The sequence below is a fragment of the Vicugna pacos genome, chromosome 13 (assembly GCF_048564905.1).
Source record: "Vicugna pacos chromosome 13, VicPac4, whole genome shotgun sequence".
NCBI lineage: Eukaryota > Metazoa > Chordata > Mammalia > Artiodactyla > Camelidae > Vicugna > Vicugna pacos.
In genome coordinates, this window is record NC_132999.1 from 5,247,548 (window position 1) to 5,274,377 (window position 26,830).

At 39.9% G+C, this 26,830-nt stretch overlaps 1 protein-coding gene across 22 annotated transcripts in view; it reads left to right on the plus strand.

Annotated features, from left to right (window-relative positions):
• SSX2IP (SSX family member 2 interacting protein) overlaps window positions 1–26,830 on the plus strand; it is a 41,151-nt gene that overhangs the window by 7,219 nt on the left and 7,102 nt on the right. For 5 of the 22 annotated variants that reach the window (XM_072974081.1, XM_072974080.1, XM_072974086.1 and 2 more), the window contains exons 2-11: window positions 12,087–12,243; window positions 12,801–12,970; window positions 13,442–13,654; window positions 17,042–17,152; window positions 18,668–18,803; window positions 20,593–20,668; window positions 20,741–20,930; window positions 24,010–24,160; window positions 25,507–25,643; window positions 25,987–26,160. In XM_072974081.1, coding sequence (XP_072830182.1) covers window positions 12,201–12,243; window positions 12,801–12,970; window positions 13,442–13,654; window positions 17,042–17,152; window positions 18,668–18,803; window positions 20,593–20,668; window positions 20,741–20,930; window positions 24,010–24,160; window positions 25,507–25,643; window positions 25,987–26,160 — 1,401 coding nt within the window. In that variant the 5' untranslated portion in view covers window positions 12,087–12,200. Of the gene's footprint in view, window positions 1–686; window positions 704–12,086; window positions 12,244–12,800; window positions 12,971–13,441; window positions 13,655–17,041; window positions 17,153–18,667; window positions 18,804–20,592; window positions 20,669–20,740; window positions 20,931–24,009; window positions 24,161–25,506; window positions 25,644–25,986; window positions 26,161–26,830 lie in introns of those variants that run through there. The other 17 variants (XM_072974084.1, XM_072974083.1, XM_072974095.1 and 14 more) reach the window with 12 other exon arrangements.

The window sequence follows — 26,830 nt, forward strand, 5'->3', positions numbered from 1 at the left end:
GCTTTGAATTCTGTGGCCTGAAACAGCTAACCTCAGTTCACCGTAGTTAGGCCTGGAACCTCAGGGCTCTTGGTGCCTCGTAACCAGACAGGGTAGAATTTAGAATTGCTTGAAATAACTGAGTATATATATTTTAAAACAAATTTAAAGGACTTCAGGTGCAAAGAATTAGATTAGTTATATTCCTCAGTTCGTGACACATTCTCATAATTAGTCCATTTATTTAGTTTTACTAATATAATAGGAGCACAAAGCTAGGACCTGGACAGTAACCCCTTTAAACTGCATGGGCTCCTCCATCCCTCTTTCCTGCTGCCCTCACCTGAGGCCACTGTTTACTGAATCTTGTGTTCATCATTCCCTTGGTATCTTTTAAAGTAGTTTTATTGTATCTGTGGGTATTCTGTACATACATGCATCATTGAAAACTATGTATGTTACCTACGGTATCTTCTGAGATGTTTTTCACTTTATAAGGTTGAAATTCATCCGCTTAGTATTGCTGAGGTTCACCTCTATTGCATCACTGAAGGTTTCTGATTGTTATGTAATATTCCATTTTGTAGCTGTGCCACGGTTGGTCCACTCTCCTGTGGATGGGGGTGTGGGTGGCCTCCAGGGTTCTGCTCACACCTCTTGGCGTGCACGTGCAAGCGTTTCTCTTGGATCTATACCCAGCAGGACTTGCTAGGACTTGTTAGGGGTAGGTGGATGGGGTTTATAAATTGTCATACTGTTTGTTTGTCAGAGGTTCTTCCTGCTGTCTGAGATTTAATAAGCCTTTGGCCGGCGTTCTCTAGGACTGTTATTTTCAATCTTCGTTTAGTACTTTGAAACACTCTTACGTAATTCTTGGAGTCCATTCTGCAGCACCCTTAGGAAAGGGTTCCTTTTTGGTATTCTGTAACATAAACTTCATAAGCAGAATACTTACACCGAGTCACATTCTGTAAGCACAGCTGTGTTCCCAAACTTGATGCATCAGAATCACACGGAGGGTCTGTTAAAACACTGATTTCCAGGTCCCGCCCCAAGTCTCTGCATCTGTAGGTCTGCAGTGGGACTCGAGAATCTGCATTTTTAATGGGCTCTCAGGTGCTACTGATGCCGCTGCTCCTGGGACCACAGCTGAGGACTGTAACCAATGATTAAATTTGGGCTAAATCATTGAAAAAGCGATTGCAGGTACATGATTACATTGTTGTGGAACAGATTCACGAATAAATGTTTAGTTTCTCTGTTATTTCCATTGCCTTTAGTAAATGTCATTACCTTTTACTTAATGGTTTTGAGAATGAAATACCAATAAATGGTCACTATTTATTTTGTTTGGACTTCTTAGCTGGCTTTCAACTTCACAGAGTTGGACTGATGTGCTTTCCGCCCCCCATCCCCACCTTAATCCTCTTTTAAGAGTATGATTTCTGCTCTCCCTATCTCTGCACGGGAGGAATTTGAAATTGGTGTACTGTCTCTAGATTGTCATGCCCTTGATCCATATATCAAATCGCCTTCCTGCTTCTCTAGGTTGGCACCAGTCGACACTCGATGGAAAGCCTTTCTAAGTCACAGCTTAGCTAAAGTGCTGATTCTTGTCTGCCATACTGTTCCAGTAGCGACATCACACTAACACATCATTGAATTCAGTTGACATTCTTTCAGCAAACTTTGATGGGTTCCATATTGACCGTGGGTCAGTTGCGATACCTCACACCAAAGCAGGGTACAGACGGTGTGCTGGCAGGCTTGCTGGCTGGGAACTCCGTTTAGGTGGTAGAAGAGAACTTGCATTACAGTCAGATCTGTGCTGTAGAGTTAACGCAGAGGGTTCTGGAAGCACAAGGAGAAGGGAATGGCAGTTTGGGGAAGACTTGGCAGTTTGGGCTGTATATTCACTAGATTTTTCAAACTTTTTTTTGAATTGCTATCACATTCAGTATTTTGTCAGCTTTTTCCAGCTCACATTCCAGTTACCCAGTTGGAATAAGACTACTGGATTGTAATTTAGTCTCAGGGCAAGCTAGTGCCTGCGTGTGTGTTCAGTCTTCAGAGCCCCTCACATATTGTGTATTCCCTCCTCCCCTAAATGAAGGATGGTAGGTGTGTGGTTAAGTGTGCTGGGCTGTTAGGGTTTGAATCTTGACTTTGCCACGTTTAACTATGTGGCCTTGGGTAAGATAACGCTCTGGGCCTCAGTTTCCTCATCTCTGCTGGGGCGAATAACTATTTGGGTTATTATGAAATTGAATCAGTTAATACATGTAAAATGGTGTAAGTTTACTTGTTTGGATTAAATGGTTTATGCTGAGTAAATTATCTTATTCTTAGATAGACTCTCACTTGATAAATATGTGGTTGTGAAGACAGTGTGTGCACATTCTGTTATAAAAAAGTGAAGAAGGAATTTTGATATAAATAGCTGTACTTCAGTCCATGTTAGGTCCCATGAGAAATGTAAAAGTCTACGCAATAGAACTGAAAATTGTTTAAAGATTCTCTAGTTCGACCTCCTAATTTTACAGTTGTGGGAAATGAAGACCTAAGAAGTGTGACCTGCTCGCGGTTGCTCAGTGTCTGTTGGGAGTGGCCCTGAGAACCGTGGCCCCAACACTCGGTCCAGTGCTCTTTCCTGCAGGTGACAGTGCCCTGAAAAAATTAAGTTTAATCGGAGAGCCAAGACCAAAACAGATGAAAATGTGAGCAATAAGAAGTCATTGTACAATGAAATACCACATGGAGTGGCAGAGGCTCTTAGAACACACCTGTTGAACCGGCTTCACGAGCTGCCCTTGAAGCAGAGAAACGCACTTTATCAGTTGCCTGAGTCATAGAAGATTGATAGACTGAGAACATTCTTTTTGGAAAAGAATCTTAATGATTATAAATCAAAGTCGGCCTCCCCCTTTTTTCTTCCTACGAAGTTTAGATTGTAATTGAGCTGGAGGAAGGATCCACCTTTGCCAGGTCGGCTGGTACTCTGTCTGTGCAGCGGGGGGGAGCCTCCTTCCCTGATGGGCTAGCTCCCCAGGCATGCTCTGACCTCTGCCGGTGCGGAGACGGCAGCATCCTGACTCCCCTGTGTGCGCACAGGGGTAGGTGCGGGGCGTGTAACTAACTGATCGGTGGGGAGTGTTTATCATTTGTCTGCATTGCTATTTCCACTGGAGGGCAGGGCTGCTACCCCCCGGGATTGAGGTGGGAGTGCGTCCACACACATTATCTCCTTAACTGTGCGTGAACCCACTGCCTCTAAGAATTCTACAAAACACTACATGCCCTAGAACATTCCAGCCATATAAAGGTGTGCTGTGGAAGAACTGAAAACCCTGGCCCACTCCTCACTACACCCAACCGTCTCATTCCCCAGGAATGTCCTTGGTAACTGTAGCTCTTCCACACCTGACTCCTAAATGTGTTTAGATGGTTTGATTTAGCAAAAAATGGTGATCAGACTATTCTTGTTATCCATAACTACTTTTTTTCGTGCTGTACATGCAGATCTACTTGACTTTAATAATCCCACAGTACCCCGTCTGGCTATCCCATATGTATTGGTTTTTAAGTGTTTTCATACTGATATTTAGATTGTCTCCAGTTTCTTGCCATTATTATAATACTGTGGTCAACAGTGTTCTTGCATGTCATGTTTGCTACCTTGTATGATTGAATATGTGGAAATAGACGTCTAGAAGTATACCTGGTTAGTGGAAAGATTTATGCATTTCAAATTTTTGTAGCCTGCTAGATTGCCGTCTAAAACTACAGACTACTGACATTGGTAAAATTCTGTTTCCCTTACGTAATTGATTACCTGAATGACTCTGGGACATCTGTATAATTTCTAATGCCTGTGTGTGTTGGTACTATAGCTTATTTGTTTCCGGATTAATCAGTTACTGTATTTTTTTTATCCCTCGTGCTGTCCTGCTGTTAGTTGTGGTTTTTGAGAGGGATGCTCTTCGGCCCCCTGCCTCTGCCTGCCACCGTAATTGCCTTTTTTAAAACGTGGGTCTTTTCTCATTATGTGAAAAACACATTCACTCAGAAAAATGAGAAGACACAAAACATGTAAAGATTACCCATGATGTCTTCTTCATGTGAGTGAAAATACGTTCAGCAGGGGAGGGAGGTCCTGCCCTTGCTGCTCTTGTGTTGGTCTGGGTCTTGGGTTCCTTTTTTTTCTGTTCTTATACAAACGTCCATCTTTGCAGACCAGAGTTTGTATCTACACATATAAACTCATATATAGTTTTTTTTAACAGAACAAATAAGATCATGTTATTGTCCAGAAATCTTTTTTTAATTACTTAACGAAGAAATCATGGAAATATTTCCATATTAGTAAAGTACCTAATAGCTAATGTTTACTGCACACTTACATGTACCCAAGATCTGTTTTAAGCCCTTTACATGCATAAACTTATTTAATCAAGTTATTAAATAAATTCTGAAACTAAATATATTATTTAACCACATAATCCTTTAAGGTAAAGACTGTTTTTACTCTCTTTTTGCAGATGAGGAAAAGGAAGTCCAGAGATTTCTGTTCAGGGCCACTTACCTTGTATGGGCTGGAACTGAGGTTTGAAACCCAGTGGTCTGACTTTGGATCCTGTGCTTTAACCTTTGTCTGGCCCTGTTCTCAGCCTGCAGTAGCAGTTGATTCAAGGTGCATATGAGGAGTTGACTGTAGCTTCCTGATCCCAGAATGCTGAGAGGGTAGTTTTCCGACAGCTGATTCTGGCTTGGAGCTTCACTGAAGTTGTGTCCCTCAACTCAAAGGGAGGTTACACATGAAATGTTTTACCACAGCTTGTGTCTTCAAACTGTTCTGGGCATCCTCTGCCCAGCTGGGAGCTAGGAACTAAGGGGTAGTGGTGGGGGTCCTGCTTCCTCCCGTCCATGGAGCGGCAGCACGTGCTGGTTAAGAGGATGTGCTCTGGAGTCTGGGGCGGGGAAGAGCCCCCAGCTCCACCACTCACTTGCTAGCTGTGTGCCCTTGGGCAGACTACCTGACCTTTCTGCGTCTCAATTCCCTTGCCTGTGGAAAGGAAATGATGTGGTAGCACAGGTTTGTTGTGAAGGCTGCCTTCACGAAGTACATAAAGCGCCTAGAACAGCGCCTGGCACGCGTGTGTGAGAGCAGCCGCCTGGGTCCTAGGTGCTCTGTGCCTAGTTTTCCACCTGTTACCTCAGTAGATACCGACAACCACCCTACAAAGCAGGTGGTATCACCCCGTTTTCCAGAGGAGGGATCCAGCGGAGGGAGAGACTTGGGCAGTCTACAGTGGGCCTGGCTGACCCAGGCCTGCGGGGCTGGCGTTGTGGGCACTGTCCTCCGGCCGCAAATCCTCCTCAGAGCCACAGACTCAGCGAGGGGGTTGGTGACTGAGGGGATGTGACATTGCGACTGAGTTCAGTCAGATATATATTAAAATTTAATTTATGAAGAGGAATTTATTTCTGAGGGGAAAATCCCTACTATTATGCTGCTCAGGTGGAATCAGTGAGATTTTAAATTTGTAAAAAGTAGATGTCTAAGAGGTTGAATTTAGTATGTTTCTATACTGGTATGCATATCTCAGTGGTGTTCTGTAAGGTGGCAGAAGTGTTTGAATGGAATTAAGCTACAGTCTCCTTTGGAAGAAAATTATAGTAGAAGGTAGTATTAATCTTCTAAATCATAATGTACTTGGCTTTTGAAAGTAATAACATCTCTTAAAGTATGTAGATAACTATACTGTTAAGTTTTATGAAAGTTTTTTTTAAGAACTAATATTTTAAGACTTAGTTTTAACAATTTTATTTTCTTAACCCAACAGTTTTGTGACTCTGGCTTTGTGAGATTTTAGCAAAGACTTTAGTTGGTTATTTGTTTAAAAAAAAATTCCTGTTCAGTGTTTAGAAGCCCAGATAGTATAATGTTACTGCCTTCCTGTATAATGAAAAACTATTATTTCCTGACACTTGATTGAAGTCTTAGAATTCTGATTAGGTAGGCAATTGTGCCTTCTCGAGTTTGAATTTCAAGTGAGCTTGAAAAGAACGCTTAGAACAGTGTGCTGTGTGAAGGAGGGCTTGTAATCAGGACACTGCTTTCTGCTGAGCTCTCTCTGCAGGCAGGAGTGTGAGGAGAGATTTCGGAAATGGACAGCAGTACTTCCTCTTGAGGACTCACATCTCGTGCCGCTCTCTTCCTGTGCTGTTTTCATTATCCACTTTTGCTTGCTGGAGTGAACGCGTTCATTTATCATCAGTTATTTACTTGAGTGTTCATTGATCATTCCATCTGTTCAGATTGGAGGGGTACAGAAGTGTAAAATGTGACTAGAGAGTCTAGCTGGGAAAGATGAGGTCAATGAGGAGGACCTGGAGAATAGTTTCCTGGGCTTTGTGGAGGCAATGGTGTGCGTGAACCGGGCTTGGAAGGGCGTTGGTTTGGGAGTAGCTGAAGGAAGAAAGCACACGTGGGGCACACAGGCTGGAGTGGGTGTGCCGCATGGCGGGGGTCAGGTCATTTTGTAGACGTCTGCTGAACTGCCACCGTGTTTCAGGAACTGTTGGATACAGAGATGAATACGTTCCCTGGCCTGTGGAAGTTCATAAGCTAGTGGGGGAGGCATCCACCTATATAATATGGAGCAGTTCGTCGTAGTGCTGACTAATACTGTCATAAGCCTGATTAGTTGCCTTTGTATGTGGTAACACTTTGGTTACGTGTCAGCAGGAGACATGTAAATTACAGAAGAGACTCAGAAATGTACTGTGTGTTTTATGTATTTGTATACATATATATTGTGTTCTCTATTGCTGTGTAACAAATTACTCCATAATTTAGCAGCTTTAAACAGTAAGCATCTACCTCTCAGTTTCTATCCATTGGGAATCTGGGTGCCCCTGGCCCAGGGTCTCTCAGTAGACCGCCTTCCGGGGTTGGCCAAGGCTGCAGGCATCCCGAGGCTTGATGGGGAGGATCCACTTCCAGCCTCACTCAGGCGGCTCTTGGCAGGCCTCAGGTCCTCGCTGGCTGTTGGCTGAAGACATCAATCAGTTCCTTGCCACTTTGGCCTTTCATGGGGCTGCTCAAAACATAGCTCTGACAGCTTGCTCTCCCTAGAAAGAGGGATCCAAGAGGCAGTGAGTGAGAAATGACCCCAGACAGAAGCAACGGCCTTTTTATAACCTAATTTGGAAGTGAAATCCCATCACTTCTGCTTATTCACTTTGTTAGAAGCTAGTCACTAAATGCAGCCCATGCTCGAGGAGCAGAACAACCCAAAGGTGTGTACTCCAGGAAGCAGGAATCATTGTGGGCCCTCCCAGAGGCTGCCTGATCCCAGATGCTAAAAGTGATTGATGTATATTAAGAAGCCCTGAGCCTTTGGGGTGGAAGGAAGAACCAGCCAAGGAACTTTCTGTTGGGAAAAACAGGTGCCGTTAACCCAAACCATAAATGTTCTTGCTAAAGATCCACAAACTTAGTTTTGATGTTGTCTTAATATTTATTCTAGGAATAAATGGTAAAATGAGTTAATTCCATCTTCATTAACTTTCTTTGGAACTGATACCATTTCTGGGAATTGTTTGATGCCTTTTTAAAGCAAAGTGTTCATAAATGAGAAAAAGGTATTGTTGGTGACATAGCAAAGGAGAACTTTACAAGTACCTCAATTTAAGTAGTAGATGAGATCCTTTGAGAACTGTGTGTTCTGAATGGAGTAATTTAAAGTCTTTTAAGGAACCTTGATGGAAATCTTTTATTCTTTTAACATAGATAGATTTGTGTGTACAGGGTTGAAAGGTTGAATGGTGACAGAGTAAAAAGAACACAGTTTGGAAGACTGAGATTTGTGTCCAGGCTTCACAACTGATTAGAAGTGTGACCTTAGACGATCTTGTTGGCATCTCTGAGCCCAAGTTTCCTGTCTGTAGTATAGGTAAATACATAAGAAAGAAAATACTGTGACATCAAGAGTGACAGATTTTTTTTTTGAAACTTACTAAAATCTTCATTTTCTTTCAAAAACAGTATACAGTCAAGTTCAGCTATCTCACTGCTCTCCAGTCTTCTGTTAGGAGTCTAACTTTGAAGCTGCTGCTTGGTAATTCTTAAGTTCTGCTTGATCATTTTACCTAGAAAAGACCAGAGTGTGCTTGCTTATTTTACACCTGAAGGATACGGCATTATACTTTGGGGCCCAAAGCAAATAGCGGGGTGCCAAAGTGGTTCTTCAGAAAGAGTTAGGTGTCGTTTTTACTGAAATAATTGTAATTTTACTGCAGTTAGTAAGATTCTGTATTAAGAAGACATTTACTGACATGTCCTTTGAGAAATACTCAGAACAAGGAAGTTTATTATATGCCTGTGTACGTTATCCACTAGGAAGGAACGTGTGTGGAATAGGAGAAAGAATTCTTGCTTATGGATTACTTTATAGATTTTTTCTTGCTTTATTTCAAGATTGTTCCCTGTCAATCTTAGATGAATGAAGTGACTTTATAAGATGTTTAAATTCTTTAATCTTCAAGTTTTGCTCATAAAATTTACTCATGATTTTGGGAATTTGGGTAGCTACCCGAATCAATGGTATATGAAGAGAATTGAGGGTTATAGATTACTTGAACCAAAACACGATTCACTGTTAACTTTTTCCCTTTATTCTATAATCAACCTATGGTAAAAATGCTAGCATAATCAATTTTGTTTTTTACATGACTTTCATGGATAATGGTGGCAACTATAGAATGGTTTGTTATGACTTGATTAATATATAATAATTATAATTTGTATATATACGGCATAGAACTTAATTCTGTGTTCCAGCACCAAGTTGAATTCCTCTTCGACTGCTTTTGTAGTTTTCAAGTTGAAATGTACCTGTGATGGTATTAGATGTATGCAAAGCAGAGATGCTTCTGTTACCTTTTTCTTTTGCTTTTGAAACTAATATTGTCTTACTTTAGTATATCATAAAAATATTTTGCAACCCTCAACAATGAAATTTTAGCTATGATTGAACTAGAATAGAATACTTTGCTTAAATTAGTATCTTGGTTTGGGGATGCGTATTGAAAGTCTGAAGTCTCCTTTCTTGGAAAAACTGGTTGGGTAACTTTTATCACAAGCTTTATTGTGTGTAATTTGGTGCCTCACTGAACTGAAGAGGATACATAGAGACTTTTCAATGGTGTGAAATTATATACCATTAGTAAGTTTTGTTTCATAGTGCTTTAAAATGGAGTTTTGGTTTTTCACTTTGAACATTTAACTGGACCTGAATATTTTTTGTTTTGTTTGTTTAGGGAACAGTTCACTGTCTAAACCTGTAGACACTGGAGAACTAAATTCAAAGAGTAAAGAGTAACTGACTTAAATCACAGTTTTAAGTATGGATGTAGTAGACCCATCTGGGTGTTTAATGATCTTTCCATGCACTTCTGGACACTGCTGTGTCTTACTTACAAATATCTTTTTAAAAAGAACTAGGAAAGGTGCCTAGTCCTGTTTTTTGTTTTTTTTCAATCTTGTCCCTCCCTCCAGCTTAACAAAGAATTAATCCACTGTCTAATGTATTTTATAAGGATATCTGTCTCATATTTTAAGGATTTATGTTCAGCTTTTAGGAGCAACAGCAGTACGTTTTGTTATAGGTTTTAGAATCTTGCCATTTGTACCAAACAGATCCACATCTAGATGATGATGATAACAACTGGTATAGTTACCTGTGTCCCAAATGCCAAGCAGTGTGCTGAATACTTCATGTGCATCAGCTCGCTGAGTCCTTAGGGGATAATGGCAGTTTACCAGTGAGGAAACTAGGGCTTGGAGAGGTTAAGTAACTTACCCCAAACATAGCTGGGTTAGAATAACTGGGTGTGTTGTCCTTTGGGTCCTGTTTTGCTTATAGCTACTACCTCTGAAAACCAAAAGTAAAATCATCTGTCTGGGTGCACGCTCAGCCTTCATCCTGCTCTTCCTGTTGCTGAAAGCACTCGTTTAAGGACAGTGGGAAGGGCGGAAAAGTTCAAGGTGCTCTTCCCAAGGCACATGAGTAGCAAAATAGCAAAAGACCAGTGCCAGACTAGGTAACCTTCTGTGTGGGTGACATCGTAACATTAAGGACACATACAACTATTAGCTCGAGTATGTATTTTATGTTGCTTTGTGACCTAAGAATTATCTCTGATCTCTTGCCCATATTTACTCCATCTGCAAGTACTCAAGGTTCCGTCTCCAGAACACATCCCTCGTTTATCCACCTGCCTCTGCTTCCACTGTTAGAGTTGTAGTGTTAACACTGTTCTTTTTGCCTGAACTAATGCAGTAGCCTGATTTCTTCCAGCCTCCACTACTGCCCACCTGTAATCTCACAGGGTAGAGCAGCCAGGGGGATCTTTTTTAAAGCCTAGAGGAGATGTGCTGCTTTCCTACCTCAACTGCTTTGAGAGCTTTTCGTTGTAATCTAGAGAAAGTCCAACTTCATACATCTGTCCTTGCTGACTGTGCCTCAGACGCACTGGCCACCGTTACGTTTTTCATACGTACCAAGTTTATTTCCACCTTAGGTTTTTGTGCTTGCTGTTTCCTCTGCCTGACCAGCTCTGGTCCTTGACCGTCTTGTGGCTGACTCCGTATCATTTAGGTCTCAGCTCAGATGTCAGCATCTCAGTGCAGCCTTCCTTGACTAATCTAGGTACCCCCACCCTAATGCTCTCTCATTTACTGTGCTTTATTTTCTTTATTGTTCTTATCACTCTCCGAGTGTGATGTTAATGTAATTTAATTTATTGCTTACTTCTTACCTATTTTTACCCTCATCAGAATGTAAAGGTTTTGAGAGCAGGGCTACCTCCATGCCTAGACGTATGTGTGTGGCACATAGTAGCACAATTAAAATTTTATTAAATGGATGAAAATTTTCATCTCATATTAACATTATATTGTGAATATTTCCCCACAATCTTAAATATTCAGAACAGGGGTAGCATTGGGAGATTTCACATAGAAATCCAGAATTCCAGCATCTCTTAAAAAAACAGAAAGTTGTATCAACACGGGACCTGCTTTCTCTTTTGGCCACAATTTATTGTGGCTGAGAAGCAGCTGTCCGAAGTGTTGACATGTGTTCTCCAGTTTGCCTGCAGTCTTTATCCCTCCCCCTCCCATCCCTGACCTTGAAATGAATTTCCAGTTGCCATTTATAATTTCATTTGAATATTTTTATGATGGAGTAATATTTACTGCTTCCATTATCTCATTGAAAAGTGGAAACATGAATGGTAGACTAAAAAGCTTATGTGTTTCTTACACTTGGTCCACTTTATTCATGTGCATTTCTTGCCTTTTGTGTATATGTTAGCGCCACCCCCCGCCCAGTTTTACATGGTTGTGTTTAAAGATTGCACAGTGTTCTCTTGCGTAAATGTGTCATGTATGTAACTAGTCTCCTGTTGTGGAACATAGAAGTTATTTCTGGTTTTTTTTTTGTATTATAAATAATTTGTAGATGAATCTTTGTGAAAATTGTTATTTTATTAGGATAAATTTTTAAAGTGGAATTTGTGGATCAAAATGTATTTTTACTGTTAGAACTTTTGGTATATACTGCAAGATTGATTAGCAGTAGTATAAGTCGATCTATTTCTGAAGAGTGGTGTAGAGGAGTATCGTTTTGCTACATCTGTGTCAGCACTAGGAATTGTAATTAAAAGTTTTGCTAATATAGTTAGTAAAAACAAACAAAAAATAGGGAATGCTGACCAAGAAGTGTCACATCTTTACATAAGTAACAATTGTACTTTATTTTAAAGGGTGTAATTTGGAAATATTACTTAGTACAGTTCTATTCCTTAGATTTATACTGTGAGTTAGATGATGTACCATGTACTTTGTATATGAAGCAATGTGATCAACTTGAGATGCCTTTAACCTTGATCCTGACACACATGCACATACAGTTACTGAGTTCTACCTCGTTCTGTTTGAGAGTACATGAGAGTAAATAATGCAGAATCCTTCTGTTTTGAAGCACACACAACTCATTCTTACATACTGGTTTTATATTTCCTTTCATATTTTTCATTAGATGCTGTCATTCTGTGCTTTTTAAGGAGATGCCTACATAGAAGAGTGACAGCAGCTGGACTAGATGTTTCACTGCTGACCTGGTCCCTCAGGTATCCTGGCTCTGGTGATTGCTATGGGAGATTGGATGACTGTTACAGATTCAGGTCTGTCTTCAGGTAACTGAGTTTAGAATGGTTGTAAGCCAAAGCAGTAATTGTAAAGGTTAGTTTTCAATGAAAATATAATTACCACAAAAATTGAAGATGTAACTAAAGAGGTACATAAATAGTTGCAGAATTATCAGGGAGAGCCAAGAATTGTTCTGTAATTAATGGGGTCAAGTACGTTGGATGGATAATAGATGGCTCGGTCATTACTACTTCTGAGGAGATTTTTATGCATTTGAACTAAATTCATTGGCTACTTCAATACATTTCTCTGGCTGATTCCTTTAATCACATAAACTTTTAATGCATAAACTAGTGGATTTTCTCTATTTTTATAAATCTGAATCTAAAGTACTGTAAATTAAGATGCTTTCTAAGAGCATAGCTTTATTGTATCTTTTTAGAAAAAAGTACATGGTTTTCATATAAAATCCATCTTTGCCTTAATTTGGAAACAGTTAAATATTTATATAATTCAAAATCTTTGGTAATGGAGATTATGTTATTGACTTTGCATGCATTTTAACAAATGTTTTACATAGATGCCTTTTACTGACTTTTTTCAGAAAACAAAAATATCTCTCAATATACCTCAGAAACAAAGATGTCTCCATCAAGTTTATACTCACAGCAAGTGCTATGTTCTTCAATACCTTTATCAAAAAATGTGCACAGCTTTTTTAGTGCCTTCTGCACAGAAGAGAATATTGAACAAAGTATTTCATATCTTGATCAGGTAATACTTTTTTGTAAGAAGCAATAGATAACATAAATCATGTTATATACTAAAACACATCAAAGTTCTGAGAAAAATACTTGTGAAGCACATTGTATTACACATTGGCCCAGGGTATATGTTAGATTTGCAGAGAACCTTGGTGGCCATCTGGTCTAGATCCAGGGTAAGCGTGTTTGTCTGGAGCAGGTTGGCCTCCCCATCGCCTCAGGGGCTTCTCCACCGGGAGCCTCACCCTTCTTTTCCTGATGCAGGAACCTAAGTGCCTTGCTGCAGGTCCCAGGTGACTGCAGAGCAGAGGCTGAGAGAGCCCAGCTCTCTTAATGCTTTGTCCTTAATTCTTTGGGATAGTTACTTTTTTTTTTTTTAACTATCTCAGGTTAGTTTTCTTTCTCAGAAAAGATTTCTATCTCTATTTCTTTACTAAGTTGTCCAGTAACCAACTCTTGGGCAAACGTTCTCTTCTACTAGGAATTGACTACTTTCGGTTTTCCTTCATTATATGAAGAATCCAAAGGTAAAGAGACAAAGAGAGAATTAAATATAGTTGCTGTTTTAAATTGTATGAATGAGCTACTCGTACTTCAGCGGAAGAACCTTCTAGCTCAGGAAAACGTGGAAACACAGAATCTGAAACTGGGAAGCGATATGGACCATCTGCAGAACTGCTATGCGAAACTTAAGGTACAAATGACGCGTCAGTCTGTATCTCAGGGCCACCATGATGTAGTTTGTTACTATAAATTTACATTGGATTTATTTATCAAACAAGTTTTAGGGTCTTTTTTTCAAGTTTTAGGATTTTTTAAAACTGTAAGTATAAGAGAATATAACTCATACATTTCAGTTGTACCGCTTCCTGATGTCTGTATTGAAGGCATTGGTTTTATGAACTGCTTAGTGATTTGCTGAATCACTAGAAAGTTAGATTAAGAAATATTCATATCCAAGGAAAATAAAGAGTCCCCATCCCATCTGTCTTTTTAATAAAGAAGATGCTTAATTTAAGATAGTCTTGTTGTGAGAAACTGCATCAGTTAATTCCGCAAAGAATATTCTTGAGGGCATCTGTGCCATAGTTGCTAAAGCTGAGTAATGGAAGCGGCCAGATAACTGCTAAGTCATAGAAGTCAAGTCCCTGGGACTCGAGCGAGGGCCTGGAAGAATGCTTTCATAAACTTGCTTGTTTCTCTGAACAAAGGACATAATTTACACAGAGCCATTGACATGCTACCTTGAACTACAGAACGCTGGTTGCTGGCTCTGCTTTGCTCTCATTCTTTCCCTTTTATGTGTTCTTTTTTAAAAAAGTGTTTTTATTCATTTATTTGAGAAATGAATTTCTCATTTATTGAGATGGAAGAAGGTATTCGAAATCAGTCTGGTAGGGGCTTATGATTGTATATTATGAAGGATGTAATATAATCAATGCAAAGCAAATTTTTTTCTAAAGGTCCTATCTTATAATGGGCTTTCTTTGTTGTGAAAGTAAAAGCTTTGAATCCTCATGCTCTCAGAAAGTCAGTTCTTCTCCGTTTTTCACCTATTGGTCCATGCCGCTACTTATTTTTCTTCTGTATCCTCTCTCCATCCCACCTCACTCCCTCCAAGAACAGACAACAACAAAAACCACTCAGCGGTCTGAGTCTCTGAGCTCCACTGGAGAGTGATAGGATCTCCAGTATGTAGTGTATGATGTATCTGATGGCTGACAGCCCTTTAGCAGAGAGTGCGCGGTGAGGAAGGAGCCTGGAGCGGCCTGCATGTGGACGCTGGGGGCGGGGGGAGCACCCCGGCCCCTCAGCAGCACCTGCCCACACCAGCCTGTCGCTGCCTCACACTGTTGTCTGTTGTCGTCTTAGCTCACACACGCATCAGTATGTTTTCTCTTTAATAATAACTTTAGGTTTTTGTACATTCTGTGTGCCCTGCCTGAGGGATAGAGATTATCCAGCCACATATCCTGGCTGAGCGGGGAACTGTGGTGGGATGGAGGGGGTCGTTGATACCCTGCAAGCTTATTAAAAGGCTGTGGGTTATGGAAACTACCTTAGTCGTCGTCAGAGAAGCCTATGGAAGGTCTTATGAATTAGACTGACCCAGAGTTGTAAGCCCTAGAAGGCAGTAATCCTGCATTAAAACTTTTCCTACCTGGGCACCCGTGGCCGAGTGTCTTGTAAGTAGCTGGTGGGTAATTACATAATGATTTTGGTGGTCTGGGGCTGTGGAGCCTTTCCTCTAAGGAGTGATTGTTTAGTGGGATCACCCACAGCACAGAGTATTTTCCAGGATACCTTCTCATTGGGGATTTGACCTGGGCCAAAATCAGGTATTTTAGGTCAGCTGTTGACTGAAATGTGTGTTCAGTGGGAAACGTTGCTGATCTGTCCTTGAAGAGTTTCTGCATGTAACATATGATTCATTCAGTTTCTTGAGCAATTTACGGAGTATTTCCAAAATGAATGGAACCCAGTCCCTGTTTGCAAGGAGATTGTCATCCAGTGAGAGGAGACCGTAATTATTTGCTTCACTCATTGTTCTTGGTGTGAAAGGTAAGGGAAGAGAGGGGTAGCACCTGGTCTGAGATTTGAGGAATGAATTAAAATTTGCTAGTGTTGGAAAAGCCATTCTAGTCAGAGCGCATGACCTGTATAAAAGCATGGAGGCAAGAGAACATTTTCCATTCAGGGAGCAGCAAATAGCTCTTAGGGGCTGATGTGTATGGTATATGATGAAGAGTGACGAGGCCAGGCTGGGACCCAGGCCCCAGATGATGCGAATGGCATTGCACAGAGACCCAAAGGCACCAAGGAGTGTAAACACGAGGAGGGCCTCCTGTAAATATCAGTTTGGCAATAGGATGAAGAAATTATAGGAGGAGGTATAGAAAATATAGGAATGGAGGGAGGTAGGGGCTCAGCACCTGGTGGAAAAGACAGCTGTTAGCAGGCCTTAGCAGTCGTCCAGTCCAGGGAGGTTTTGCACTTGAACTAAGATAGGGCCAACGAAGCAGTAAAAGTGAGATGTGAAGAAAACCTAAGAGTAGAATGGGTAGAATTTCATGAAAAATTGAATTTGAGGAAAAAAGAGTCATAAATTAAAGATACTGTTCAAGTCTCTTGAGTTTACTGGTGATGGTGGTATGATTCACTGGGATAAGAAGCAGATTTGCAGGGATGTGGTGAGTTCATGTGAAGTTGAAGACTGAGAGAATCTGATTTGACATATATGGGACACCTCAGCTGGCCCAGTGCCTTTAAGTTCAGCCATGCCAAGTGGTCTGGCGTGATAGAAAGTTTTAAGCACTCCAGAGAAGAGGGTGCCCATAAGTCTGACAACCTGGGAGTTATCTAAGTTGTATCCCTAACTTTCTGTGTCTTCTCGAGATCCACTGTTAACAGAGATTGTAAGGGCTGTTGTTTGCCTTCAGATATGTCATAACTTGAGTGACGTATATTTTATAAAGATGAGAGGATTTAAAAATATTCCAGAAGTTTCATGTAGAATTTGGCACAGTTCCTCTGCAAAGTGTGGGATGAATTGAAAGTGAGCATCTTAATCCCACGTTGGTTGCAGGGTTGCTGCATACTCTAGGAGAACTGTTACGAGGTTACCACTTGGAAGGGAGAACTGGTGTCATGCTGTGGTCCCACCCTCTTTGACCTAAATGTTCTGTTTTGCTTGGTCGCCTGTCTTCTTCAGACTTAGCTCCCAGTCATTTTTGGGTCTTTCTCAGCATGTGCTGTAGAAATGTAAAAGGTATTGAAATTGGCAACATCACTAGGATAGGTGGAGTGTTTCAAGGGACCCACTTTGAAGGTCTTTTGGTATCCATTAAAAATGTGGTATTTGAATTAAATAAAATCTAATATTTAAATTTAAATAAATTTTGTAACTCTATAGCATCAAGCTTTAAGTAATTGTTTTTAATAAACATTTTGTGTGCTGCTAAACTGCATTTTTAGCTAACAAATACCGATGTGCGTGACTTGTTTTTACTAATCTTTTTAAGAGTTCATTTGCTCTGAATCCTATGTTAATTTTAGTCAAAATTGTACACGAATGTTTTAGGAGCAGCTGGAAAACTCCAGGAGGGAAATGATTGGGCTTCAGGAAAGAGACAGACAGTTACAATGCAAGAACAGGAATTTGCATCAGCTGCTGAAAAATGAGAAAGATGAGGTGAGTTGCCAGTTATTGCAGATAAGGTTTAAGTGAGTTTATTTTTAGTCATCCTGTGTCAAACTGGTATGGTGAACCTGGTACACCCCTGTGTACAGTATTGTATCCTGTTGAACTGAGAGGTCGCCACGCCCTCCCCTAAGTGGGCCCGTTTGGCTTAGTACATTGGTCCATAGTTCTGTGGCCCCCAGTGTTCTCTGCCATCCATCCTGGACCCACGTGCACTGCCACTTTTGTCAGACACACGGGTGCTTTAAATGCAGATCTTTTGTTGTCTGCAGCCCCTCTACTTAATATCTGGGATGCCTCTAATTGCACTATCTTAAATATTGACATTGTTCATCCAGTCAAGCAATTATTTGACTAAATAAGCATACAATTTACTGTCTTAAAAAAGCAATTCACATTAAAAATCTCATTTCTAGGCTAAAGAAGTCATAGTTCTAATCTCATTTTTGCTTTAGTGGTTGCTTAGTATTTGGACCCATGGAGTTAATGCATTCAAAATTATCTTTTAATTTATGTGAGAAGAAACCATTGTGTTTTTATTGCTCTGCAGTTTGATTTCTGACCATGTGATAACTGTGAAACTGTAACATGTTCAGTGTTGGGTATGTTGCTTCAACTATAATAAATACTTTGAAGGGAGTGTATTTCTTTAAGGACCTTGTAGTGATTTAGACAGATTGTTTCGTAGTATGTTTAGTAAGTAGGGAATGAAGTGTCTTAACTAATCCACAAGGTTGCTTATACATTTCCATGAGTTATTTCACAGAAAATGTTGACTTAATCTGTTGATTATATTTTAAGTGGTTTGACTGTAGTTCCTCTTCAGGAGGATTAAGTTAAACATGATCATCTCTAGCAGAGATAACGGATGTTTATATACACTAGAACCTGCTTCCTGCCCAAGGCGGCCTGGGGAGCCGCGGTGCCTACGGATGCCGACCAGTGGTGCTTGGCGTGTAGCAGGTGCTCAGCAAACCTCTGAGCTGGATTCTCTCTGCTATTGGACTCACTCTAACTTGAGAGCTGTTTTTGATCAGAGAAAAATGAACCTGCTTACCTGCTACCATGTGCCATGGACTAACTGGCCTTGTCACAGGTTGATAAAGAATAAAGCAATTCAAGTCAGTAGTAAAAGGAAGTCATTACAAATGATCAGATGAAGTCTACTTGTTTCAAATGAAGCTTTAATCGTGTTGATACTTCCATAAGAGTTTGTGGCTTCTGAATGACCAGATGCTATATGTAGGGTGAAAGGTGTAGTAGAAGATAATTTACAAAGTTAGTGGCTCTGGAAATTTCAGAATTAAGAATAAAAACTTTATGTGCTTCATTTAGTGCTATTTTAAAGAGTGATTTCCTGACTATGGAAAAGGAAGAATAATCCTGGAATTCTTAAACTATTAAATGGGATGCTGAATACTCTGACTTTTCTCTTTTGATTTTGAAAAATGTAACTGGGTTTATCAATCTCAGAGGAACTCACTTAATAGAAATTGCCTTTTTTAGGTACAAAAATTACAAAACATCATTGCAAGTCGAGCTACTCAGTATAATCATGATATGAAGAGAAAGGAGCGAGAATATAATAAACTAAAGGAACGTCTACATCAACTTGTTATGAACAAGAAGGATAAAAAAATAGGTAAGAAGCAGCTGGTTAAGACAGAGCAAAGGGAATAAATAAGCTGGTATTACACTAAAAAACGAGTATAGAGGGATTGAGTGCAGTGACTCATGAAGTGTCCTTTCATGCTTTATAAATTGATTTTAGATGGTATATTCCATATAAACTAGAAATTGAGAAAACTGGTTGGTTAAAAATAGTAATTTTGCTATTCGTTGCACATAAAAATTGTGAATTTTTTTTTTAACATGACAGGTTAAGAGAAAAGCTAAGCCAGAGGACACTCTAACCTTTCATAGTGAAGACCTGATAATATTGAAAGTCAGAATTGGTTTCTCAGTATCAAAAGTATGATTTTTGAGTTTACGTCATAAAATTGCTCATTAAGCCAAATCATTCATGTCCACTTGAATTCCTGTAAATTAATTTAGCTGTGCACTTTCAGAGTACAGCTGTGAAATGAAAGTATACTTTGTTATTCTTTTGAAAATTAATTTAAGTTATTTCATCCAAGTATGTGCATGATTTCAAGTAAATAATGTAGATTAAAAAATAGAACTACAGACACACAAAAGTAGAGCTACACAGATAAAGTTTTGCTGGCCTGCCAAGATTCAGGGAACAGGAAATCTGCATGTTGATTTATTGAAGAGTGGTTTCCAAGTGGACTGTCATCTAACCTACATTATACATTATTCTGAACTTGGCCTTGCATACAACAGCTGATGAGCAGATGTTTCAAGCTGTCACATGGTGAGCTGAGCCTGTTACCAGCGAGCAGTTCAGTGTTGACCGTGTCACTGTCATCTGTACAGCAGCGCTGTCGCAGTTATTTGAATATTTTAACATTGTTGAAAAAATGAAAGTGTAACAATGAGCAGTTAAGACAAGTTTAGAAATCTAGGTATTCTGAGACAATAAATCTTAAACTTCACTTGGATACTCATTGGTTTTTAAGATTGGTTAACCTGTGTTCGTTCATGAAGGAAATAGCAAAATTAAAGAGCAGGATGAAATGCCAGAATGTAACACCTAGTTAGAGAAATTTATTAAAGAGTTATTCTTTAGCAGAGCCCTTATATTATGAGGGTCTGGCTCTTTCCTGGTCCGAACCCAACTGGAAGTGACAGTTCTATAATGATTTTTTGATCAGCTCTAAAATTATTTCTTTTGCATGCCAACTATTTCATCTCCATCTGGGGCAGAAGAGACATTAACACTGTCAGGAGCCTTGATTCCTTTGATGATGGCGATGGTGATAATGATACAGAGCTTAGCAGACTTTTTCTATAAAGATCTAAATAATAAATATTTGGGGATTTGTGAAATCTGTGGTCTTTTGTCACTCTGCCATTGTTGTGCGAAAGTAGCCATAAACAATATATAGACAAATGATGTGGCCGTGTTCTGATAAAACTTTATTTATACAATCAGGAAGCCATGCACAGGCCATAGTTTGCCAGCCCCTGATGATAAAATTAAAAATGGTAATTAAATAATATTTATTAAGTACTTACTGTATTAAGTACTTTAACATTTCTTTCACTCTGCACAATCCTTTAGTAGATACTTTCCTGATTTCCACTGTATTGATGAAGAAACAGGCTTAGCAGTTAAATAACTTGCCAAGATCTCAGTGCTTATGAGTGATGGAACTGGAACTTAAAATCTGGGCTCCTTGAGCCCAAATCCTAATCTATATACCAGGTTGACTTATGTCCCTAATGCATAAAGAGTGTCTTAACGTTTTAAATGCTTAAACGCGTATGGTAAGAATTGATTTTGTTTTGTGTGTTCACGTTTTTAGCTATGGAAGTTTTAAATTATGTTGGGAGAGCTGATGGAAAAAGAGGCTCCTGGAGGACTGGTAAAACTGAAGCCAGGTAAGTAAGGCACACTTTAAATTGGTGAATTTAATCAGACTTCTTTTCTATGCTGCATTTTCATACTGACAGTTTCTTTCTCAGGAATGAAGATGAAATGTATAAAATTCTCTTGAATGATTATGAATATCGTCAGAAACAAATCCTAATGGAAAATGCTGAACTTAAGAAGGTTCTTCAGCAAATGAAAAAGGAAATGATTTCTCTTCTTTCTCCCCAAAAGCAGAAACCTAGAGAAAGAGCAGATGACAGTACAGGAACTGTAAGTGGCTCCTTCCTCCCTAACGCAGTCTTCATATTGCTAACTAGAACAATTGAAACAGTAGATAGGTATTTTCAGTGGGGACGCTATTGACATTTGGACAAGACACTCGCTTCTGTGCTACCCCCAGTCACTCTGACAACCAAAGGAAGTCCCTGTAAGTTCCCGACATGCCCTGGGAAATGATGGAGGTGGGTTTCTGGGGACTTAATCTGTGCCAGGGGCTGTGATAAGCATTTTGTCAGCATCGTCTCATTTTGTTCTTGTAATAATGTGATGCTTTTGCTACTATAATTATCCTCATTTTTAGATGAGGAAGCGGGCACAATAGCTGACCTCAGTGCCATGAATGGCAGAGCTAGGATCTGCATCCAAGTCTGTCTCACTCTGTAGTTCATGCTTTTAACCACTGTGCCAAATATCCTTCAGATAGTTTAAGTATTATGTAACTTAAGCAAGCCCTATTTTTCAGAGAGTGAAACTTTTATTAACCTTGGAAACCAAACAATTATCTAGTCCATAAATTTACTGAATGTTCATTGTGAGTTCTAGTCCTTGGAAACGAAAAGCTAAGAAGATTTTGCCTTTTTCCTTTGTCTTACTTCGGGCTGCCAAAGCGAAATACCATAGACTGGGTCACTTATAAGCAACAAAAATTTATTTCTCGCAATTCTGGAGGCTGGAGGTCTACAGTCAGGGTGCTGGCAGGGTCGGCGTCTGTGAGGACCCTCTTCCTGGTTGGGTTTCTTCCATCCTGACGTGGTGGAAAGAGAGCGAGAGAGCTCCTGGGGCCCCTTTTTATGAGGATGCTCATTGCATTCATTAGGGCTCCACTCTCCTGACCCAGTCACCTCTCAAAGACCTCTCCCCCACCTCCTAGTGCCATCACACTGGAGTTGAGGATTCAACACACGAATTTTGAGAGAACACTAACATGTAGACCATTGCATCCCACAAGAAGCTCTTGGAGAGAGAGAGGCATGTCGGGGAGTAATCATTATACATGTTAAGAGCTACAATGGGGTGGAACAGTGTGGGAAGTAAAACACTTTGGGCAGTCAAGGAAGGCATCACCGAGAAAGCGACATTTGAATTGGCCCTTAAATGAGTAGGTGTTTTTGACAGAAATCATGGGAAAGTCATTTGATGGGAGAGGGCATCACCTGTAGAGGTCTGAAAAAACAAGTCACATGATGATGAAAAGTTTTTTTGAATTCTTTACATATAAGTTTAAATTCTGTATTCATGCAAGCTCACATGGGTTCACAGAAGTTCACATTGTGACTAAACTCTGAAAATAACAATGTTGGTGGAAAATGCTAACTACTAGTAAGTCACTGAACTTGTTTTTTGACCAATATTTGAGAATTATTTTGTGGTATCACAATTCAGTCCAACTGATAAACTCATTTCCTGCCTTTTAAAAAATTTCCTCTTTAAAAAAGAACCTGAATGTTCTTCTCGACTCTCCAATTTGAGACCTGTTTGACCTCTTATATTCAGTTAATTAGCCCTTTTTTCTCAATGTCTGTCCCTTCGGGTCAGTTCTTAACACTCACTAATACCTCACCAGGGTTAGCATCGTTTCTGTTAACTCTTGTGGCTTGTTCAGTTTTGGGCCCAGCCTTTACTAACCTCTCACGACCAGCTTTTAGTTAGCAAAAGTAGGCAGTAAACCAGAGAGAGCTTCCTCAGGGGATAGTATCCTGTATAATTTTTCATAATTCAAATGTTTAATTTTGGAGAAACAATAATCTCTCAGTATATTTCCTATTTTTAAAAGATGCTTTTTTTCTAGATCCATTTTCTTTTAAAATTTAAGTACCTCAACCATTCCTTTCTTGTACTGAAAGATTTTGGCCCATTACAGCAGGAGGGGTAAGACGTAACCCTGGAATGCCCAGATAGCATCCAAGTTTTCATTTATTTGTTATTTTGCTTACTTAACTGTACCCTAAATGTATGCCCCAAATTCAGGTAGAGTGAATTGATTTTCATTTTGTGGTTTTAAGAGTTTCACTCAGTCTGGGAATGTGTGGCAATAATTGTTAATTATTTTAATAATAGATTTGTAATATTCTAGTATATCTTGAAATACGTAGCAGAGAAGGTGTAGCCCCTTGGAAGAATTACTGTCAAGTAGCCCCGGAGCATTGATTGGCGAGAACCAGAGTCACAGTGAGCCACACCCTGGGCCTTTTCCCCGCCTCACCCCCTGGTGACCGTGACCTCTGCCAGCCCATTGCAGACCTGAGGATGGATACGGACTCAGTCACTCCCCCATTCCTGCATCCACGTGTGGGGGCAGTCCTGACAGCCCTTCTTTCTTTTCATCATCTATTTTTCCTTCTGTTTTCCCAACAAGATGTTTGTTGTTCAAATTAGTGGGAAAAATATATACATCTGCTTTCCTGGATGTTAATAACAAATTAGGAACATTTTATATAGATGCAGAGTGTTATGCCACATAGACATTTAGTGTTGCTTCCTGTATGCTTTGTCCTGCTTTGATTCTTTATGATCATGGGGCAGTAAAGTTTGCTACATTTCCCATGATTCAGTGTCTTGGTAGAATACAGAGAAAAATATCTGCAGTTTTATTAAAAAAAAATTGTATGAGAAAAATAGGGGTAATAGTTGGTTTTACTTTGAGATTATTTCACAGGATTATTTAAGCAGCCAAAGACTGGAGACAAGTTGGACTGGAGCTGTGTGACATCGGGAAAGTTAGTCCACTTCCCTGAGCCTCGTGATTTGAGGATTAATTAACATGTGAAAGCATCTAACTCGACATCAGAGAAGCAGTGAATAACTGTTCCCCACACAGCTCCATGACTCTTGTCACTAACTGTATTTGGATTCAAATTGAGGTTTGAAGAGACCTGAGTTGGGGAATGTCTGTCTTCAGTATTGCTTTTTCTCAAGATATTTATATTAACAACTGGGTCATTTATACTTAAGATACAGCACAGAAATGACTCTGATACGTGTCTCTGACCATCACTCTGATGACTCCTGCCTGATACCTAAAGCCATTTTAAGATACGGGTCTTTCCCTGTCATCTCTGACCACTTGTAGGTTATCTCTGATGTGGAAGAAGACGCTGGGGAACTGAGTAGAGAGAGTATGTGGGACCTTTCCTGTGAAACTGTGAGAGAGCAGCTTACAAACAGCATCAGAAAACAGTGGAGAATTTTGAAAAGTCATGTAGAAAAACTTGATAACCAAGGTAAGTACTGCCTGAATGCAGGCAGGGTGAGCTGTGACACTGGTAAGCTTCTGATTTCAGTCCCCGGGAAAGCTGCAGCGCGGCTCAGACTGAATTCCTGTAGCTCAGTCTGGCGGTTTGAAAAGCAAGACTCTGCCTACTTCCAGACGTGCGGTTTGAACCTCACTGAGGAAGGATGCTGTGCTCTCAGAGTGGATCTCTGCAAAGAGTGCATCGTATATCCATCTGCTCTGAGTGCAGCAGACAACTGAGTGAAGTGAGCTGAGCCTCTTACTAAGCCTTGGAGATCAAGAAATAGTAATCACAATACAGTATAAATACGAACCTTTTGCTTGTTATTCCTAGATATCTGTGCATTCCTAGGTTCCTAATGATTCATTTTTAAATTCTTTTCAAAATAGTAGATATTTGATGCAAAATATCAATTAGGAGGTACATAATGTAAAATTTATTCCCTATATGTAACACTTAACATTTGATGTCTATCTTTCTAGACCTTTCTCAATGTGTTTGCAAAATGTTTATTTTAAAGTGTATATAAACTAAAAATTGAATGTTACATGTGTTTTCCTACATTGTGCTTTTTTTCCCTTAACAGTGTATTATTTTAGACACCATCTCCTGTCATTATAAATAGTATAGATAGATATGTCCTTAGTATTTTATTTTTGTTAAAAGTTTGTGTGCTTTTAAATCAAGAAGATAAAGGTTTCCGCTCGGTAAATGAGGTCTATTTAAGGAAAATTTATTTAAAATTGTTAAAATTGTTCAAAAATAAAGAGGAATCACTGAAGTTATAGTACCGGAATTAATTTACGTGACTATTGATTTCAGTCATCACTGTTTACTAGTAAACAGCAAGTCTTCTTGGACTTCGTATTTGTTGAATGCAGTAACAGCAAGATTTGTAGCACTGCATCGATCTTTGAAGTATCAAAAGAGCATAGCTTAAGAATGTCAATTTTTCTGTTCTGTGAACATAGGCTGTACCTTTTTAACTGGGCATAACCTTAAGCAAGTAGGAATTGCACATGAAATGTTGGCGATAGAGCTTTAAAAGTGAGGGCATCATTTATTTCAGAAATAACATGAATTTATAGTTGTCACGAACTCCTTACACCTGCTTTGCTTTTAAAAAATTTTAGTGTTAAAATAATGCACATTTAGTGTTATTATAGCTTCTTAAATTTTTAAAGGGCAAAGGAAATGACTACTTTTTAGAAAACCTATGAGATTCCAGAAAGAGAAAAGTTCTGAGAGCCTTAATTTTTACATGTATGTTCCCAAACGCCATAAACTAAAATAGTGACTGTAAGACTTAGGTCAAATTCCTGGTTTTGTGTTAGTTTCAAAGGTACACCTAGAAGGTTTCAGTGATGAAGACGTGATCTCACGACAAGACCATGAGCAAGAAACTGAGAAACTTGAGCTAGAAATTCAGCACTGTAAAGAGATGATTAAAACTCAGCAGCAGCTTTTACAGGTAAACGTGGGCACCTTTTAAAGCTGTTCTCCCCTGTGAAGGGTCAGAATGTTACTGAATCTTACTAGATTTTTGCTCCTTTATTTCATAAGATCTGTAGCACTTGACGTTTTTCAGATAAAGCCCTCTACTTGCTAACAGATCACATAGCCTTTCTAGTCGGTGCTTTGCCAGTCAGAGTAGAAGCATTTGTTTGGGAAAAGAGACTCCTCGGTTGACTTTCTGATTCTTTGTAATTTCTCTCCTTTCCCTAAAGCTTGACGTGCTTTCCTCTGTTTTCATTTCAACTTGTTGGGGTGTCGTAGGGACCCCCCGGAACTTACTATGTCTTAAAATTTAACAGCAGCAGCTCGCCACCGCGTGTGACGACGACACCACTTCCTTGCTGCGAGACTGTTATTTGCTGGAAGAGAAGGAACGCCTCAAAGAGGAGTGGTCTCTATTCAAAGAGCAAAAAAAGAATTTTGAGAAAGAAAGACGGAGCTTTACTGAAGCAGCTATTCGCCTGGGGTTGGAGGTATTTTAAATGACTGGCTTCCCCTGTGGAACGTTTGAAGGTCCTGGGGAGGCCTCAGGAGAGCGCCTCGGAGTTCTGCTTTGCACCGTTCCTTTGCTATCCAGTTTTTCCCTGAAGTATTTTACCAGTGATTTCACAAATAGCTTGAAACAGAAGGGATGCTAAGCACATGAACTGTTACCGAAGGATACTGTTTTGCTTTTACCAGATTTGGGAATTGAAAGAATTTTAATAGTGAAAACAAAATTTTTAATTGAAACAACTATAAGCATTTATCACCCCTTTTAGGTCGGCTTCCTGCTGTTAAAGATTCAGCTTCACACTAGAGATCTCTCCTGAGCCTGTCATCTGTCCACTGTCAGCAGGTGTGGGGTCAGGAGACAATAAAAGGGAGGGGGGAGTGCAGTATAAAGAGCGCCCTCTCTCCACCCCCTCCCCCAGGGGTGCAGGCCGTAACAGTTCAGTTAGGACTGTCGTGCATGCGCTTGCACAGCACGCTTTTACTTGGCAGCCTACTACCTACATAGTTCTTTTCAAAAATTAGAGAAGTGATGTCTGAACATGGTTGAAACAAAGAAACGCAGCCCACACAGAAGCCTGCATGGTGAGATGCTCCCCTCTGTTCTTATCGCCAGTTCCTCCGAGGTTACCTCAGGGATTCTTCTGGGAA